Source organism: Camelus dromedarius, chromosome 21 (genome assembly GCF_036321535.1).
Source record: "Camelus dromedarius isolate mCamDro1 chromosome 21, mCamDro1.pat, whole genome shotgun sequence".
Lineage (NCBI taxonomy): Eukaryota > Metazoa > Chordata > Mammalia > Artiodactyla > Camelidae > Camelus > Camelus dromedarius.
The window spans coordinates 5604559-5624099 of NC_087456.1; the positions used below are offsets into that span (position 1 = coordinate 5604559).

Consider the following 19541-nt stretch of genomic DNA (forward strand, 5'->3'; position numbering starts at 1 on the left):
GTCACAAGGTACCTGCTTTCCTACCTCCTCATGTGGGGAAATGAAGTTAGGTGGGCGGGGTCAGCACCTGTCCTGCATGGCCTTCGGTATCAAGCATGGGGACACTTTCAGGATGATTCCACCAGATCCTGAAGGATAAAGGAATTCCTTTTGATGTGTTTCCTGCTGCTTAGAAGTCAGAAATGAGGATGGTAGGTTTGACTGAGGCCCCAGATCAAGACCATTGTAGGAAAACGAATGGCGTTAATTGCTTCTGTCTCTGAGGAGTAGGACCCTGAAAACCAGAGACAACTTGTGTGGGGCTAGACTCGCAGCTGCTGACCACCACCACCACCACCACCATCAGCCAACAGTTCTCCCCCCCACCCCCCAACTGCTGAGTTCCTGTCTACACCGCTGCCAGACATTTCAGGGTCTCCAGCACACAATGCTTGTAGTGGCGTTCTCCCTGAAGAGCCTGGCCACGGGGTTCCTGAGCTCCGCTCTCAGGGGCCCTGTCCACTTCCACCCAAGGAAAGGGTGTCTCAGAGAAGAACCTGGAAGACGATGAGCCTGGCAGCTCATGGGCCAGAAGCCTTCCCACCATGGGCTGCTACAGTGCCTCTGTTTAAACACGAGTTTTTTCCCTGGAAAATCTGCAAAAATACGTAGTCAATCTAGTCAGTTTAGAGGTTCCTGAGCCTCAAAATTCAGTAATATATCCTTTACCTTCTATCTTAAATTGCATACCTTATTTTTTTTTTTCAAGAGTGTAGGTCAAAGCAGGTAATGAGCTGTCACTCTGTCAGGAGTCATGAGGTGGGGAAGTCTCTTTAAATTTTAGATACTTCTGGACACCAGTACACCTAAAACATCCATCGTAGGCTAAAAGGCACGAGAAGACTGGATTCTGGCTGGGTATTTAGATAGACCCCATGGCAAAATTGTTCCTTAAATGAAGTGTGATGTGCAATTAACATTTTTTCTCCCCTTTCCTCACCATTGCTTTATGTGTGAGGGGATTTCTCTCTTTCGCTTTCCATCTCCTTTTCCCAGCTCTTTCCATCCCCCTCCTTCACCCTCCTGGACCTTCCCTTTCTCCTTTTTCTTCACCTCTTTCTGCCTGTGGAGCAAAGCTGTCTTACTCTCTGATTCTTTGCAGATCGACGTAATTAACAGATTCCAGATGGGAGCCTCTTTTCAGGGAGTCCCAAAGTGCCAGACCATGAGTCAACACCTTGGTGTAAAACGTATTCGTGTTCGTAGATCCTCTGTCACAGTTGCACCAGTCAGATCTTCCCCCAGCACTTCTGGCGCTGCCGCTGTTTCATCTTCTACTCTAGGCAGTGAGTGATAGTCTCTTATGATGCATGATTTGCTGAAATGACCACAAGAGAGCACGTGGCATCCACTTTAACCAACTGTGGTTAGCTTTTTCTTTTGTTTTTTTCCCTTTAACCTTTGACTTAAGGAAAGAAAAGTGGGGCCAAAATCCCACTCCAAAACCTTTTGATGTTGAAAAGCTATTAAACTGTTACCATTTTAAAGACAATAGTCCTGTTTTCTGACTTTTCCTTTGCATTGCATTCCTTCCTTGAGTTTTTTGTTTGTTTTACTTTACTTTGTTTTTAGCTTTGTTTGAGTATGTTGTCATTTCTCTCCTCTCTCCCGTCCTGTCCTCCTGCTCCTTTGAGTCTAAACTCAGTCTTCTAAGGTTAGGTGCAGGGTTAAGCCAAATGACCCGTCAAGAACTCTCTTCACTGGGGGACACATTTGAGATCTCCTGAAAAAAGAGAAAAAAAAAAGCATGAAGGGAGCTACTGTTTCCATGGGGCTGTTTGATTTTGTTATTGTTGTGGGGGTTTTTTTGTTGTTGTTGTTTGTTTTTTTGTTTTTGTTTGTTTCTTTTTTTACCAGTAGAGCTGTCATAATTGAGTCATTGTTGAACTTGGCCAATAATAATAGTCCTTTTGGCTGCCCTCCTACTGTTGGCTGACAATATTGGCCTCAAAGTTGTAGCTGGCTGTGAAGAAAAGCTGTTCAGTTCAGATGCCCAGTGCTGAGCATCCCCATTATTTTACTTTTCAGGGACTTTAAACCAAGCTCTGGTTTAAGAATCAATTCATTCACATCTGGATAGGAGAAATACATGGAAAGATCAAAATAACTTCTTTTCCTTCACTTGTTGAACTTTTTTTTTTTTTAGGAATTTCTGAAGAGCAACCTTTTTTCTTCTTTCTTCCTTCCTTCCTTTCTCCTTTTGCTTCTTTCTTTCATTCTTCCCCTTTCCTTCCTTCCTTCTTTCCTTCCTTCCTTCCTTCCTTCCATCCTCCCTCCCTCCCTCCCTCCCTCTCTCTCTCTCTCTCTTTCTTTCTTTCTTTCTTTTCTTTTCTTTTCTTTTCTCTCTCTTTTCTTTCTTTTCTCTCTCTTTTCTTTCTTCTTTTCTCCTTTCTTCCAGTTGATTGTTTCACCTATAGCCAGCACTTCATTTCTTATTTCACACAGAAAGCTTTAGGAACCCCCTTCTCAGCCAGTCAGCTGGAATGCTGCCAGAGCGCTACCTAAGATCTGGTGGATGGTTGGTAGATTATTAGGTTCTTGGTAATGCTTACGCCTTCCTATTTCTGGTCATTTTACCTTCCTAAAGTGGGACGCAGGTTCTTTGCTGACAGTGCTATTAAGATACTTGGTGAAGGAGCCTCTCTGTATGAAGTGTATTGTGGGCTTCAAATATCTGAGTGTTTAGTCTATTTCTCCCTCCCCTAGTTCCAGCGACCCCCGCCCCAGGGTTGGCAGGTGGGGCAGAGAAAGAACAGCTGCGTTGTCTGCGGGTCACTTGATTGTGCGTGTGGAGGTTGACAGACTTAGACTATCTGCTGTCTTTTTGGCCGATTCTAAGTGTTCTCATGTGAGGGGCAGAGGGAGAGGACATTTATATAGATACATATGTAGGCCCAAAGGCAGTCAAAGAACTAAGTAAGTCTTACTCTGCAAATAGGCAAGGTTTTCTCTCCCTAATCCTTCCATATTCCTCTCCTGTTGCCCTTTTTCCTCCAGCTTTGCCCTATCCTTCCAACTGGTTTCTGTTCTTTTTTTTGTCATGCCTCTCTGTTAGGAAGGGTTAGTGTCAGCTGCCTTCTTGATTTGAAGGTGGAAGGAGACTAAGCAGCAGACAGCCCACTGGGCGCACGTGGATTTGCTGGTGGAGGGTGTGGCTCCAACCCTCAGAGACTGGGAAATCAGGGGAGGCCGGCCACACCCGCCCTTCCTCCAGCTCGGCCTCCTTGCTTGGAGGGCCTAGGAGTTACAGGCGTGCACCTGAAAACCCCCTTTCCCACTCCAGACTTCCAAACGAGTTCAGTTATTTATCTAACCTTCAGAAGATAAATCTCTTAAGATTTCGCTCTATAAGAAGGTCCCCAAACCCTTCTCTTCCCCTGGTTTCTGAAAGAGGAGCAGAAAACTACAGAATTTCAGCTGCGGAAATGGAGTCCTCATCTGCCCATTCATTGAGCTCCAGAGAGTGGCCCTGAGCGCTCATACCTAACCTGAGGTCCAGCCTGCTTGGGGAGAGTCATGAGAAAGAACTGCCCTTCCGTCATCCACTCTCATCTGTAGGACAGGGACCCCAAAAAGGCATCTCCCAGAGACTTGGGAAGATGACGACCGGGGAAGGAAGGTTTGATTGGCTGAGTGGAGAGTGCCTGAAACTTTCACAGCACCCGCCTCACTGTCTGTGTCTTGTTTCCCATACGCTGCTCATGCATCCGGCGCCATGCATCGGGGAGGGTAGATGTCACCACCTGGGGTGGGTTGGTGGCGATGTAGCTGTATGACAGCTCATCAGCATGTGTTATGTAGTCTCTGGACCAGTGCTGGAGTTGAGCACAACCCACGGCCTATACGCACCTCACCCTTCTCTCCACCCGCCCAGCCACCAGATGGTTCTCCTTAGCTCACTGACTCCTCTTCCCGTGAGCTTCCTGAAGTCCTGCAATCTAGCTGGATGGCTGTTCCTTGCTCCCCCAAAGAAGAAATTGTCCCCATTTTTTCCATCTCCATCCCCAGCTCACTTTCATGTCCCTTATGTTTGCCTGTGCCGGTGTTACTGATCGCCCCAGCAGATGAGAGGAAGAGCCAGCAAACGGGGCCCCAGACCCTCACTCCAACCCGTTTTTAAAAATCTGTTTTCTAGAGTGGGCTGCACATGTAATTGTGTTAACAAAGTATTCAATTACTTCAAAAAAATAGAAGCAGGAAGTTTGAAAAATCACTGACATTGAAGATGATCAACTGATGGTATTAAGGCGCCTGTTGTCCTGTAGCATTTGTTAGCAATGCTGAGATCTCAGGAGTGAGTGAGAAGCATGAGCTGTGTTACCAGCCCTACAGGCGCCAGCATGGCTTTGGGTCCATCTCTTGACCCAGGCAAGGGAAGAGGGCCCTGGGTTTGGGCTCCCTGAATCCAAGGTGCCTTGCTCCATGATTTGACATCGATCAATGAAAACTTGGGACCTCCTAAAAACCAGATGGAACCCATATTCCATCTGATCTCACCTAACGAGGACAAGTAGGTCCTTACTTTCTGTGCAGCATGGTCACTGTGTGCCCGGGTTCCTTGAGTCTTCTTAGTGGAAGGTGCTGAGCTGATTCAGTTGAATCGCAAAGAGTCCTTTGCCTTCTGAGCTCTGAGCACCCTCCGTCCTGGGTGGGGCAGCCAGTGTGTTGTGGAGTGAGGCAAGGTCAGGCAAGCCTTAGCGACAGGGACACAACTTCAGTGCACCTGCCTTGTGCATTGTTCTGGAGGTTTTCTACAGTGATAGGAAACACTGGGACAAGCGATCCAGCCGGCGTATCTGCCTGCCGCTTTGTGTGCTCTGCTGTCTCCACATTCCTGCCTCTTCTCCAGGAACATGCTCTTTGCTTAAAGAGCAGAGTCATGAAAGATGTGCCCTGCCCCAGCCCTCATCATGGCTCCGTAGCTCCGTCCTCACCTCCACAGCTTCTCCTGTGTCACTTCCATTTCTTTTCTGAGGGAAGAACTTTGGGACCAGACTAGGATCGGCCACCTCCCAACAACCAACACAGCCCCACAACCGCTTTCTTCTCCCCTGGCCTCTCTCCCCGACCTCTCAAGATCCAGCCTTCTCCCCCACCTCAATTCTGCCAACTCAAGTTCTAAACCATACCTCAGAGAGACCTGCAGGTCCGAAATGCAGCTCCCAAAGGAGCTGGAACCTGTGGGTAAGGCAGAGGCTGGGCACAGGGATTAATTACGGTCCATTCTCCCCTCTTCTCTAAAGTGACTCAACCCCTTCCTCTGTTGTGCAGTAGAACAAAGGTTTTGACACTTATAGGGCAGTGCATTTCCCTTTTCCCAGCCGACAAATTGTTTCCTCCGTCCTCTTGGACCACCCCATCAGGAAAGCCCCTTGTGTGGAGCACTGACTCCCGGATCGGGTGGTTTCTCTCCTGGTGCCATCCTTTCCCTTCCCCACATAAGATCACGTTCGTCTTCACCATTTACAAACAGCTGGAGAAATCTGCACGACCGGGCACAGCTGCTACGCGTCAGGGACGGGGACACACGCGTCCAGCCTCGTCTGGGCTGAGAGCACGAGCCTTCCGTCAGTGCCGGGAGGAAGGCATCTTCTGATGCCTGTGTCTTACCCGCCTCTTCCGGGGGAGGGGCGGAAGGAGCGGAGTCCTGCTTTCTCCGGGGGAGGAGAACGTGGCGGAGAGTGTGGGACTGTGAGCACGTGCATGCTTCCTGACTGAAACAGCAATTGTTGGGAGCGCGCACGAGAGCTCTGCTTCCTCGCATCTGCTGACACGAGTGAGGGTCGGCTTGTCTGCCTTGCTGCTCGGTGTTCATGGCCACTTACCACCCAAAGTGTATTGTGTGCAAACTGATACGTGTTTGGCTCTTCGAGGGTTTTCAAACAGATAACTAAACTGCAATGTGTGATTTTTCCATTCCACATTCACAAAATGTTTGGCCTCAACACGGAAGCCCACGTGTCAGAATCATCTTTTAAGTTTGGCTATTAACTTGCACCTGGTTCTAATGTCCTTGCCCTCCATCCAAAAGAACTAACGAATCTTTTGTTTTCTGTTCCGTTTTAAGAGTGGATTGTTTGGGAATGCTAACTTTGCTTTGGATTTTCTACTTTTTGTTTTAATGCAGCTTTTGAAATATTCTAGTTGTTTGCCATGCCTCACCTTCCCCACCCCACCTCAGTGCTTGAAATTTGAGCCACGTGACATTTCTAGTGTTTCATGATCTCTTCTCATACGTTTGGTTTTGGTTTTTTGAGCAGTAGTGTTTTGTAGTTTGGGTTTTGTTTCTCTCTTCAAACCACCCAGTTCCTTGTTCTACGAGCCAATTCTCACCTCCGTGTTTTCTCACCCTCCTTTTCCTTCCCTGGCGTAGATCAAAGTGGTCAAAGCGTTCCATAGTTCCCTCCACGAAAGCATTCAGAAACCCATGAACCAGAACTCCATCCACAACTTCATGACCCACCCTGAATTCACCATAGATGAGGAGGGGCCACGGACACCACTCATGGATGAGCAAGAAGAGGAAGGTCTTGAGAAGTTTTCTAAGCCTGGGACTAGCATGGCCCCGTTGGATGGTGAGGTCACTCCATATGCCAACAGAAACAACAACGCGGTGGACTGCAGCCAAGTGCAGGTTGCTGCCTCCCACTCGGACAGCCCTCTGCACAGCCTGGAGACGTCAGTTTGAACTGGGTTCTCTGACTCCCGTTCCTGCTCACCCTGTTGCCCTTTGTATCTCTCCCTTCAGTACGGTGAGAATGGGACTTCTCACTGTCATGTCAGCTGCTCCCAAGCGTGTCTGAACCCCCACCTGACCGTGAGGAGGGAAGAGCACAGACCTACAAGGATTTTGACTTAAACTTGAGTTGGGGTTTGTACCAGGACCCTGTTCGACCCCAAGTAGGTAACGAATGGTAGAACCGACTCTAGGTCTATCAGTTGTCACTTTTGAAGAAGTGGTGACAATTGTCTTGGCATCTACCTCAGCCCAGATGCTCCCCAGTATTCACATCTATGTCACCAGTCTCCTGACGTCTGGGTTTTTGACCCTATGCGTCTGCGCCATTTACAAGCTCATTTAAGGGTTCAGAGCCACAAACATCCTCACATGAAATGTGTTCAGGTAGGAATGGAAGGTGTAGATGCAGCTGAGGGAGTGATTGTTTTAAAACAATTTTTCCATTTTGAAAACTTACACCTAGAGTGCTTCACCTTTCCTGCCCTTCCAGCCCGACCTCCCCGCAGCCTCTCGGTCTCTTGTGACCATTGTTTTCCTTGGCTTCCTTCTTTTTTTTTTTTTTTTTTTTAAAGTTGTAATGATTCAGAAAATGGAAAGGGCGTGGATGAATGGAGTAGACTTTAACCATCCTCCCTTATGGCCCCAGTGGAACCCTTGATTTAGTGCTAGAGGCAAATAGGTTTCTTTGCTAACAGGGTCTTTGGAAGCAATTGAGAGCTGGTAAGAATGTGTTCCTGCTGTTGCCAGGTTATCTACTTTTAAAACATTTTGATTTTGAAAATATGCATCCAAAGTGGGAAGCTCCAGTGACACTTTGCTGACTTAAAGGAGCAAAGGACCCACCCTGAGAAGCCCCTCTCCTCCCTCCCTCCCTCAGTGGGGTGAGGTGGAGCCACGTCTGCAGGACCTCTAATGTTCCTCCTTGCTGATGGTGATGTGCGCTCTCCTGTGCAGGGGTCAACTCATGTCTGCCAATTCCTGTCTCCTACGAGATAAGTGAAGCCTGCCCTGCTCTTCCTTGAGTGGTGGGAGTAGGGAGAAGGGGCTCGAGGCTCTTACGAACTGCCATGTTTCCATCTGGGAGAGTCAGGTGCCCGAAACCTATCCTCTCCAGCCTTTTCTTCCTCCTCCCTCACCCTTTTCATCTGAGCTGTCCTAGGATGGAAGAATTAAAGGAGCAGTCCCCCCGACACATCCCATTACTACACAATCCACCAGATTTGATTTGGGTTGTAAAGGTTCCATGCTTCAGTGATCTTTTCTCTGTCTTAAATGCTCATGGGGGAAAAGACAGCTCAACCCAAGCTGTTAGGTGTTCACATATATATTTATTAATTACATTGGAAGATTTAGTTCTGTCGAGTCTTGTATTACCTCAGATCAGTTTTTAGAATAAACTCTGGAGGCTGTTTTTTCATTCCTGCTCCCAAAAGACTCTCATGGTGCCTGTTTAAAGTCAATGGTTATGTGTGTGTATTCTAGTTTCCATAGTAAGAGAGAAAACAGAAATATGCAAAAAATAGTTTTCTTTAGATCAGAAACTGATATTTTTTGAGTTAGCCATATGTGTTTTGTTTAAAGGAATTAAAATAAAGTGCTGTCGTGTAAGCCTGGGGAGGGGCGCACATAACCAGCTGTTAGACATGACAGGTTTTGTCATTTTGTCATTGGTTTTAAAACCAATGCACCATATTCCTTTTCTCCAAACAGCCATCTTTATACTGAAGGGGAAAAAAAAATTCGTTGGGTTCTAGAATTTTTTAATATAAATTTTGTTGACATGGAATTAAGTTGAAGTGTTTATGTGCATGTTTTTTTATGTAAGTTTTTTTTTTTTCTATTTAGTTTCAGTGATCCAGCTGACAGTAAATAAATATGGAAGAAGTTAATAAAGCTTCCCCCCAAAATGGTGCTTTGGATCTGAAAAGAGTCTGATGGGGAAAAGGGAAAAATATTATCCTAGAGTCTTCTCTTGAAAAACCTAGAAAAATGGGCAGTAGATCACTGCTGGGAAGGAATGCATCCAGGAAGAAGGGACAGCCGGCAGGAAGCGAGTGTGCACCCCCATGGAGATGGGTACCAGGCACTAGTGATCAGGACCAGGGACCTCGGTTAGACTTGCAGTTTGTGAACAGCTGTCAGAGTGGTACCCACGACACCGGCTGCCAGGATGCTCTGATTGGGGGTTTGCATTTTTTATGGTTCTTTTACCTCCTGTTGCCCCTGGATTTTTCCATTAGTGATTTTTTTTTTTTTTTTTTTTGGCAAGGATCTGATTTGAGATTTCTTCCCCTCCCCTAGAAAAGTTTCATACAATCTATTAGACGAGAGATAGAACTCTAAGTGGAAAAATAAAGGCTGGTTCTAGCCCTAGATGACAGTATGGGGGCTAGGTCCTTCCCAGAGGTGTCCTCTGCCCTCTGAAATGACTCCCTCATGTCTAAGGCGGTAGAGACACCACTGAGAAGTCCCTCTGGCACTTGTAAGTTCTTTGAGGCTTGGCTTTCTTCTCCCAGCTGAGCTTCAGAAGGGAGAGCTTGCCCAGTGAAATCTGAGTGATTACCTCACTGCCGAAAACCCAGAGGGCCGTGGCAAGCTCACGTGTGCCGGACACCTCTAAATACATCACCTCCTTTCTCGCTTGCTTTCCTTGCCTAGTGATCGAAGCAGCCTATGATACCAACACAGGGTGCACCCTTCCTCACTCCTCACTCCTCGGAACTGGGGACCACCTCACTGTGGGGGGGGGGGCGGGGAGGTGAGGGGCACTTCTAAATGCCTGCTCTTCTTAAGCCATTCCAGCCTCTTCCTCAGAATAGACCAGACACCCTTGCGCTGAGCTCAGCGCCGGCCTTTACCTTCCCGGCCCTGCCGTCAGGTCTGCGGTCCGCTTTCCTCCGAGACGGAGGGAGGGGGGCCCCCCCGATGGAACTGGCCTTTGGTTCATGTCTTCTCCCCATATGTGAATGTGCCGTGTGTATGTGCCAACAAACCTCGCTCTGTTCTTTTCAAATCAGCACGCAGATAGGAATTTTGAGTTTCTTTCTTTCTTTCTTTTTTTAAGTAACTAGTATAACAAGCACTGGTATTTTTGTATAAAAGGGAAAAACAAGACAAAAGATTGGCCTTTGTGGTCTGCATGACTTAACAAACAAATGATGACATCAAAGCAATGCGTACCCCAGTGTGTGTTGCCATAATTTGCAGTTCAGGCAAACAGGGCGCCCCACCTGCATTTGCATTTTGATATTATTTAAGCTCTCTGTATAATGTTTTGCATGTAGTTATATGATTCTTAGGAAAAAAATATGCTATAAATTGGCAAATCTGAAATTCAAATATGTTGTTCCACTGAGACGGGAAAAATAGAAGGGGAGTTTTAAAAGAAAAGGGGAAAAAAAAGATACATTTTTTGGAACCAATAAAGCTGTTGCTGATGAGCAAAAACAACACTGTTGTGCACTGAGAATAAAACCCATGCCCACTTGTAACTGTGCTGTCCTCAGTGTGTGCCCCACTCGGCTGATGGCACTGGCTGTCGAAGTGGAGAAGGGGTCTGCCACAGGCAGGCCGAGAGCCCATCTTTGCGAGCCCGGAACTCAGCTTGTCACGGGCCCCTGGTATGCTTCTCGGCCGCTGTTTCCCTCTGGTGACTTGCAGCCCTGGTGCCGGCTTCCTTCCCTTGGGGGACGGCTATGCTTTGCCCTCCTTGGTTAGAATCTACAGTCAGGGCCTTGTGAAGCTGGAGCTTTTGAGAAAGGATGAATGTGGAAGGGTGAGAAAGCTCTTGGTGGTCCTATCTTTTTTTTTTTTTTCCTTTGCTTTATTTTTATTATTGTTGTTGTTATTAACAAAATGCCTGTTGGGAAAATTGGTTTCCCTTATATTAGCCGCTGTTTCCTGCCTTTCTTCTGGGGCTCTCCAGTCCCCATCTTCCCAAAGGTGCTTTTGGGGGAGGTTCTTTGTTTTGTTTTGTTTGAGGGGTTTTTGCTTTATTTGCCTGTTTGGGTTTTATCTGTGTGCGTGTCTGTTTCAGTCGCTCCATGTTCCCTGGGTCTCTAGCATGACTGATATGAGGCCTTAGTTTCAGGTCAAAACAGCTTCCTGGCAGGTCATTTGGGTTCTGAGCTTTCATATCGCCTTCCCAGTACCCAGAACGCCTTCCAGCAATTCTCACCTAGATGCACAGTCAAGTTCCCTACTCTGTTTGAAAACATAAGGAAAGAAAGAACTTCGTCAGCTTGCCAGGATCTTTTAGGAAAGTATGATGTTGAAGAAGAACACAGACTCTCCCAGCTGTTTGAACAGGCTGGTTCCAAAGGAGCCATCAGCCTTGATTGAAAAGTCTTCTGTAGTGAGAAGTCTTAGCCCCGCGTTTCTTCACTGTCCCAGGCTGCCCTCCACAGGCACAGCCACCCTGCCCGCTTAGTTTCTTTGAAATATATGAGGGAGAAAATAATTAATAACCAAACAAACAAACGGGGCTGGGACTTACTGACAACAGAAATCATTCACAATACAGAACTGACGTCTTGTTAATTCCATTGTAGCTTCCCTCCCAAATACCGTCCCTAAAAAAGGGGTGCAGAACACGCACACACATATGCACACACAATACACACGCGCGCGCGTGCACACACACCCCCCCTTACAGTCTTTTCTAAAGTCGGGCCGTGTATTTCTCCTCTTAGTCTCACCTTGCCTTTCTTGGGCCTGTGTCTCTCTGCTGTGCCAAACAGGATCTTAAGAATCCATGCCTCCTAACTCCAGCATGTGCAGTAAAGCGTGGAGAAAAGTGAGCTTTAAAGTAGCCTTCTGGCAGAGACCAGCGCATCCTAAGGCGTTGGTTTAATGGGGTGTGAAGCCAGCTCAGCTCCTCAGGCCTGAGTAACCATGTGGAAAAAAGCAGGCTCCTTTCTTCCATCTTTCCCTCCCCACAATTCTAAAAAATATTATTTCTTTGCCCTCCATCTTTTTTTTTCCTTTTTTTTTAAATTATTTTTTAATTTGCCTTCTTTTTTTTAATTGAAGTATAGTCATTTTACAATGTTGTGTCAATTTCTGGCTTACAGCATAATGTTTTAGTCATACATACACATATGTATATTCATTTTCATATTCTTTTTCATCAGAAGTTACCACAAGATACTGACTACAGCTCTCTGTGCCGTACAGCATAAACTTGCTGTTCATCTGTTTTATATACAGTAGTTGGTATCTGCAAATCTCGAACTCCCAGTGCCCTCAGTCTTTAATAATCGCTTCAGAGTCTCCCTTTCTCAGCTACCGTATCTTCCCACTGCTGTCTCTGGGTTCCTCTGAAGCTCTCCACCAAGACTGACTGATTCTCCCTCAAGTGTACACACAACCAGGCAACTCCCTGTCTTACTCTGGCAAATACGAGGATGACTCATTGAGTACCAGTAAGCTGGGTACCAACTCCTGACCCGGGTCTCTTAGGGCCTGGCCTCCAAGTCACTGAAAGCAGGATGGAGGATACAAATGGTATGTCCTTTACAAGCAAACTTGGAAACTGTTTTGTAAATAAAACACGTGCATCTGTTACATATCTTTCAGTGTGGTGCCATTAACATCCAGTTGTCCCCAGTATGAACCTAAGCCACGAGACGTAATAACCTGCTAGTTCGTAGGTCGGAATACTTTTAGCCTTGAAAGACAGTGACTTCTAGGTTCTGGGCTTGCCCATGTCCTGATGGAACTAATCATAAGTTCTTCTCTAAAATTTGTTTCAAAGAACACTTCCCAATCTCCAAAAGACGCACACACAGAAGGGAGCGGGAGTGTCCTCCCAGTGTCATCTCCCGAGAGGCTGATGTCAAAACCAGGATGCCACCTCACACTTAATTACAATGAGAATTTCAATGATTAACATGTTTGGGAGCCTCAGTTACAACCAGAAGTTTGACTTATGCTCATGAAATCAAGTATTTTCATGACTTCTGCTTATGAAATACGTGATCTGAGTGGCCAGTGCCTTCACACTCAGAGCCAGGTGTCCCCGTCTCTACTCTCAGACAGACCTGGTCCCTGAGTTCAGGCTCAGGCACGACTTGGTTTCTCTGATGTCCCCTGAGCTGAAGGCCACACAGACCATCTTCCAAGCAGCACAACTGATCAAGTTAAATTTTCTTGCTGCACTAGACCCAAGAATACCATATTGAAAGACTGTGGTCTGTTTTGTTTGTTTGTTTGTTTGTTTTTAACTCCAGACTGTCATATTCTTGGCTCTAGTTAAACCAAATATATATGACATCTTTTTTGAAAGAGGAAGTGAAAGCGGGGAGGGAAGGGCTGGGAACTAGTGGTCGCCTTCAGCCATGGTAATTCAGAGCCCTTCATTTGAGTCAAGAATTCCTGCGTCTACTTGTCATTAAACCTTTGAACTGAAACTGCTGCTGATCAGTTAGGAGAGAGAAGGGGTTAGAATGTTTTTCTGCTCACCTTTGGTGGAAGAGCTTAAACAGAAAAATTGGATGGAGTAAAATCCTGATGCATGGCCGCCTGGAAGGCAGGAGACACGTGTCCTGAACTGCTTCTTGACTGGCTTGATTTTCCACCCCTACAACGAGACAGTTGAATTACATCGATGATTTTTAAACTACACTTTGAACACGTTGAAGACCTGAAAGGGAATCCTTAGCAGTGATTCAGAGCCCACAGGTGTTCAAACAAAAGTAGCTTTTTTTTTTTTAACTGTTTGGCTTCCAGTTTAGCTGTAGCTTTAAAAAAAAAAAAAAAAAGACTTAAAATCACCATGAACCAAAAAAAAAAAAAAATAGAGCCCTATGAACTAGACATCCTTAAATCCACTGGTTTGGAAATGTTAAGGTTCTAATTAATAAACCAAATAATCAGCGCAGAAATGATCCCAACTTGGGTGACAATGTAACAACGAGTTGTGGTTAAACACACAAGCAAGCCTAATTTGGATCCTGTCTTGATTGCCTCCCATTATAATGATCAATGTAAGCCCAAATAATATAGAGTAAAACTTAGCAGTTGTAGTCCATCCTGCTGAGAGTGTTATCTGGCCAGTTCTGCTTTGGAATGTGTTTTGGAAACAGTAGTCGTTTGGGAATCCAGAGATCTAACCCACTGGAATGGCACGAGATTAGAGAGAAGAAAGACGGCTCATCTGGGCTTTGGTGGGAGGAGCTGGTCTGCGAATTAGAAGACCTGGGTTATAATCCTGACGCTGCTGCTCGTTTGCTGTGTGGCCTGAGTCCCTCCAACTCTGACACTCTCCATTCTTGTGCTGGTGTCTAAAAGGGCTATTACTACCAGTGGGGGATGGCTAGAGGGTGTCGCTCCCTCCGTGCTCTGTCTCCCTGGACAGCAGCAGTACTGTGTGTGAACTGAGCACCACCACACCCTGACGCAGTGCCAGCAGGCTTCACTCGGACGTCAGACCCTTACACCTGCAGCAAAGAAATCGTTCTGCAGCCCTTAACGTACAAGACATCTGTTTCTCCTTTTTTCTAAATCAAACCATATCTAGCAGCAAGATAGCTGGCACTCACGAAGATCTCTGAGAGGCCCCTGCTAGTCATTTTTTCAGGTCTCATCTTCTCTACTTGGATATTGGTCCATTCATTCATTCAACAAGTATTTATTGTGCCAGGCACTGTGGTATATGCCCTGGGGCTACAACAGGGAACAAAACAAAAAGTCCCAGACCTCTTTGAATTTAGTCTTGTGGAGGAGGAACAAAATAAACAAGTAAATACATAGCATGTTGAATGGTGACAAGGACCAAAGAGAAAAGTAAAGTGGGGCACGGGAAACAGGACAGGGCAGGAGAGTTGCTCTTTTGTAGAGTGGTCAGGGAAGGCCTCTGACAAAGGGACTTTTCTGAAGAGAAGTGAAGGAAGTAAAAGAGTGAGCTAGGTAAGTACGTGGAGGAAAGGGGTTCCAGGGAAGGGGCACAACAAGTGCAAAGGCCCTGAGGCAGGCCATATTGCTTTGTTTGAGGACATGCATGGAAGCCAGGGATTGGAACTGAGTGACGAAGTGGGAAAGTGAAGAAGATAAGTTCAGGGATGGAGGGTTGGAAATGGACACAGAAACTGTACGCCCATAAGAGGTTGGCTTTCATGTAATAGGAATTCATTGAAGGGTTTTAACCGAGGACGGCAATGATGGATCTTACAGTTTAAGGGGCTTCCTCTGGCTCTTGTGTGGCTGTGATCCAGGGAGGGGTGGAAGAACAACAGTGCAGCTGTAGCCACACACAGGCCACATGTGGGCCTAGCTTAACACTAAGGGACACAGAGACGCTCAAGCCCTGCTGTCATGCTGCTGTCCTATGACACAAAAGAGTGGGAAGAAAATGCCTTCTCAAAAAAATTAAGATATATTGCTTGCCACCCCCGCTCGCTCAGGATGCCCTGGTTAATGAAATGACTGAAATGGTATTTAATTCACTCACACAAGCAGGGAACAAAGGAAAAGCCATCTGGACCTGCGCCTTCTCAGTCCTGTGGTCATGCAGGCTGGCCCTCGGCCGGCGGGTCCTCCTCTGAGATGCGCTGTGACCTCATCTGACTCCTAGTGCGCCTCCCCGCCCTGCTCCCTCTGCTGCGGAGTGGCTCCTCCAGCTGGAGCCTCTCTGCTCGCAGGGGCTTGGGGGATGAAGCCAGCTCCCTCACAGCTCTGGGGCTGAGGGAAGACCGGGCTGTCACTGGGCATTTGCTCAGAGCTGCCAGGACTAAAGAGGAAGCAGCCAAATGTGGAATTCCAGAAGGACCAAGTAGGCTGAGGTCTGCCAGCCCTCAGGACACCAGCCTTAACGAAAGGGCTCTCTTACCCGTCCTCAAGGCCACCCCGCCTTCTCCACTGGGGCTTAGCCCAGGGAGCAAAAACTAGCCCTAGTCTGGTCACACTCCTTGCTTCCAAGTCCTCCTCACTCTTCCCAAGGTCCTTGGTCGGAGTGGTGGCAGGGAGCTGGGAAGTAAAAGAAATCTTTGTCCTTTCTAAATCTTTCCGTCCTAACCCTGCTCTCTCACAACTTTAACTTAAAAGGAGGGTCCTGGCTGTCTTTGTTTGCTGTTTCAGACTTGCCTGGACTGGAGAAGGCCTCCAGGACACAAGCAAATGAGGGAGGAGGGGGTGAGGGGTGCTGTCATCCAGGCTCTAGCTGTCATCCCGTGCAGCTGTCTGAGCTCCCAGACCTTCAAAACCAAAGTCTGGCTACAGCTGTCTTTCACACAGGGCAATCTGGGTGTTTTCTTTTTCTTTTTTCTTTCTTTTCTATTTTTTTGTTGTTTTTTAGTTTTTTTATTTTTTGCCCAGAAATACAAAAGCCACTGTTAACTCCTTCCTAGGGCAAAGAAGGCCCAACACAGGACCTCAGGTTGCCCTTCCTAGGAGGGAGGCAGGGAGGGCAGTGCAGAGTCGGCCTTTGCCTCTGGCCCAGGAGTGCGCAGGAGGCAGAAAAGACTAGGGCACTGATTTCTTTCTCAATATCTCGCCCTGTTACGCACTTAGGTCATAAATTCACAGCAGCAATAAGCACCTAAGAGAACAATGTCTCGAGGGACCCAGTTAACTCTTACAGTCAGGCAGGCACTGCAAGAACTAACCCAGTCCCCGCCCGAGGGAGGGCTTCAAAGTCAAGTCAGGGAGACAAACGTTTAAACAACAAATCCCAACAACTGAGAGGTGCTGTCACACATGGTGCCGTGGGGACAAAGAGGAACAAGAATCCAGTTCCAGGAGCAAAGGGAAGCTCCACAGAAGTGGCGATGTTTCGGGCAAATTTTTTAAATAACAATTTTGGGTTTGTTTATTTTTTTAATAAATATGACACTTGATCTTTGCAATAATTCAAACAATGGGCTCAAAGAAGGAAGTAACAAAATACCACAAGCCCTTCAACCCAGAAATAAGCAGTATAAACTGCTTATAATGTGGATTTTAGTAGAATCTGACAAGAGAAAAGGAAACTGCAGTTAAAATGAAGGAACTGGTGCAAAGGCCCAGAGTATGAACGTGGCAACTGAGCTGGGTCTGCTTGGAACGCAAAGCGCCTGCGAGGGGGTGGCCATCGGACACCCATCACTGCGGGAGGGCTGGGACCACGTATTTTATGTGCAAAGCCAGTGCCTAGTACAGCATGGTGGGAGAAGTCCCAGAGATGTGTGCTCTGAAGAAAGGACTCGTGGCAAGCTTAGCATCAAGAGAGGAAGACAGACAGACCTAAGGCAGCAGTCTGTTAAGTGTAAAGAAACAAGCCTGAGCCATAAAGAGATGATCACATGAGAGCTGCCCCATTTAATGAGCTCTTGAAAACGCCAAGCCCTAAGCCAAGCACTTTTCTTTGTTTGACCAATTAATTCTCACAGCAGCATTACCTAAATAGTGTCATTAACATCATTTCACATCCGAGGAAATATCTGAGAAGATTAGAGGACCTGCCCGACATTACTCAGGCAGCAATCTGAGATCTGACTCTTAACTCAGAGCTTGTCTCTCCAAAGAGGATTCTGAAAGGTTTTGGTGTTAGCAACAATGTTGCATTAGTGTGTAGCTTTGCTGGCCTGGATGCTGAAGTTTTGTCTATTTAAACCAATCTTAATACTTTAGAATCATATGTCACATTCAACCTCTGAAATCATTAAAAGCTGTTAAAATGAAACACTAGAGAAATCAGGTTTAAAACGTACCGTTTTAAAACATATGCACAGGAGTGAGCGGTTTTCTTCCACTATTCTGATGAGCAACTTCAGCTGCCTGTTTTGTGTTTTGATTGGTGGGTTTGGTTGGTTTATGGGGAGGGATGCAGCCAGAGCCTGGAACGCTCAGTCTGAGGCCTTGGAGCCTCCTGTGCGGAGGTTGTTTCCCTCAAGTGTGGGGCAGGAGAAACTCAGAAGACCAGAGAGATCTGTCTGACTCAGGCAGATTGTGTAGACAAGATAAGATAAGACCTTGAGATGATCACAGACAGGGGGAAGTTCTTGAAAACATAAAATAATATTTTAAAAGTAGCAGTCAGGGTTCTGAGGTTTGGTTCTATCTGCCCTTCCGGTGTATCATCTCCAAGTTCCCAGTTCACATACCATCCCTTTGAAGGGGCAAAGCCTGCAAAGGGACCAGCAAGACCTCCTAGGCAGGGCCATTGCCTTCCTGCTTTTGTGCTTCTGTATAAAGGCTTGCTTCTAGGAAAATGAAACTTACCCCTAAAATTCTGTTGGTTCCTGAAGCTCACTCCAGATTGGTCCATTTCTAATACCTCATTTGAATATGGCATGAACTTACTCAAAATTTAAAACCCTATAAAAGCCTGTGTAAACTTACAGATGGGGTCCAGAGCTTGTAGGGTTAACTCCTCTGGGCCCGTGGTCATAATAAACCTGAGTTCTCCAACCCTCCAAGTGTCGCTTGGTCTCTCCACAGGATTCAGGTTGCTGTAACACCCTGTTGGTACCAACAGCTCAGGACAGGCCTGGTGAGTCCTCTCTCTTCCTCCAGCGCCAGCCACGAGTGTGATGCAGCGATGAATCTCTTTCCCCGTGAGGAGTCCTAGTTCTTATTTGGACCTATCCAAAGGAGAAGTGGGCAGAGACCCAGGTTCCAGCTCTAGAACCAGCTGCCTCTGAGCCTTCTCTGCCCCCTGCAGGTAAAGCTACCTGGAGCGGAGGCAGCCAGGATCCGGAGTGGCAGAGCCCAGGGGAAAGCCGCCAGAGCCAACCTGCAGCCCCCTCCTCCCCTGGGGGCCCTGTGGGAGCCTGGATGCAGGGCATGGGCTGGCACCCCAGGGAAGCCCTGGCCTCAGCATCCACTGGGAAGGGATAAGAGAGAGACACGGGATGAGGGACTGGCTGGCTTCTCTGCCATCCACCTGGGATTCCAGTTCTTTGTGGAAAGTGAGGTCAGAGGCTCTCCTTCCCACCCCCATAGTAATCTTACTGGCCCCTTTCCCTGTCTCCCAAGATGAAAGAGACTGTCGGGAAACTGGTGACAGGAAGAGGGGGAGGATGCGAGAAGAAAACTGAACAGTCTTCAAAGTTTGGGACACTTTCGTTAGACGTGGAGGATGAATTCTCCGGCTTCTGAAACAGGTGCACAACAAGCCAGACGGGGATGGATCTTCTCAGAAGAGCCCTGTGAGCAAGACAGCCAGCAGGGCAGGCCTCGAGGGCTCTGCTAAGCCTGCATTAGCTCCACTCTGGGGGTAATACCCAGAGCAGAGGATCTCAAAATCTGAAACGCAGGCCAGCTCTGTCAAAATCACCTGGGAAAGGGGGGAGGGTGTAGCTCAGCGGTAGTGTGTGCTGAGCAACTATGAGGTCCTGGGTTCAATCCCCAGTATGTCCGTTAAAATAAATTAATAAACCTAATCACCTCCCCCCAAAATAAAAATAAATAACATAAAAAGTAAAAAAAAAAAAAAAAAAAGCTGGACCCACCCCCAAATGTTTTAATCACCTGGGAAATGTTTATGAAACCCACCTGTCCCCCTCCGCACCCTCCACCCACGAATCAGCAGCGGGTCCCAGAGATCTGCATTTGCTTCCCTGAGCACCTTCCAGCTCTCTTCAGACCTGCTCAAAACAAACAAACATTTAAACCTGGAGGACTTACAAAACTCCCCAGGTCTCAGCAACCCAGGACGAGCAATCAGACCCCCCCCCCCCCGGCCACCGTGCCCATCCGGAACCCCGCCCCCCCGCAGCCCACCGCAGCCCCGCGGCCCGGGAGGGGCGCAGGAGGCGCCTGCGCTTCTGTCTAATTGAGAGCCCAG

General features: G+C 47.3%; 1 protein-coding gene and 1 long non-coding RNA gene across 7 annotated transcripts in view; one reads left to right on the top strand and one right to left on the bottom strand.

Moving 5' to 3' along the window:
• ATP2B4 (ATPase plasma membrane Ca2+ transporting 4) overlaps nt 1-10228 on the top strand; it is a 95189-nt gene extending 84961 nt beyond the window's left edge. For 4 of the 6 annotated variants that reach the window (XM_064477065.1, XM_064477063.1, XM_064477061.1 and 1 more), the window contains one exon: nt 6413-10228. In XM_064477065.1, coding sequence (XP_064333135.1) covers nt 6413-6727 — 315 coding nt within the window. In that variant the 3' untranslated portion in view covers nt 6728-10228. Of the gene's footprint in view, nt 1-1141; nt 2069-6412 lie in introns of those variants that run through there. The other 2 variants (XM_064477066.1, XM_064477064.1) reach the window with 2 other exon arrangements.
• A 134-nt stretch (nt 10229-10362) lies between these two features.
• Nucleotides 10363-19414, bottom strand: LOC135318775 (uncharacterized). The gene is made up of 4 exons (XR_010377100.1): nt 19250-19414; nt 18095-18336; nt 13241-13358; nt 10363-10526 (listed from the first exon to the last, which is right to left on the bottom strand). It is a non-coding gene; the product is annotated as an uncharacterized LOC135318775 (long non-coding RNA).
• Nucleotides 19415-19541: the final 127 nt, after the last annotated feature.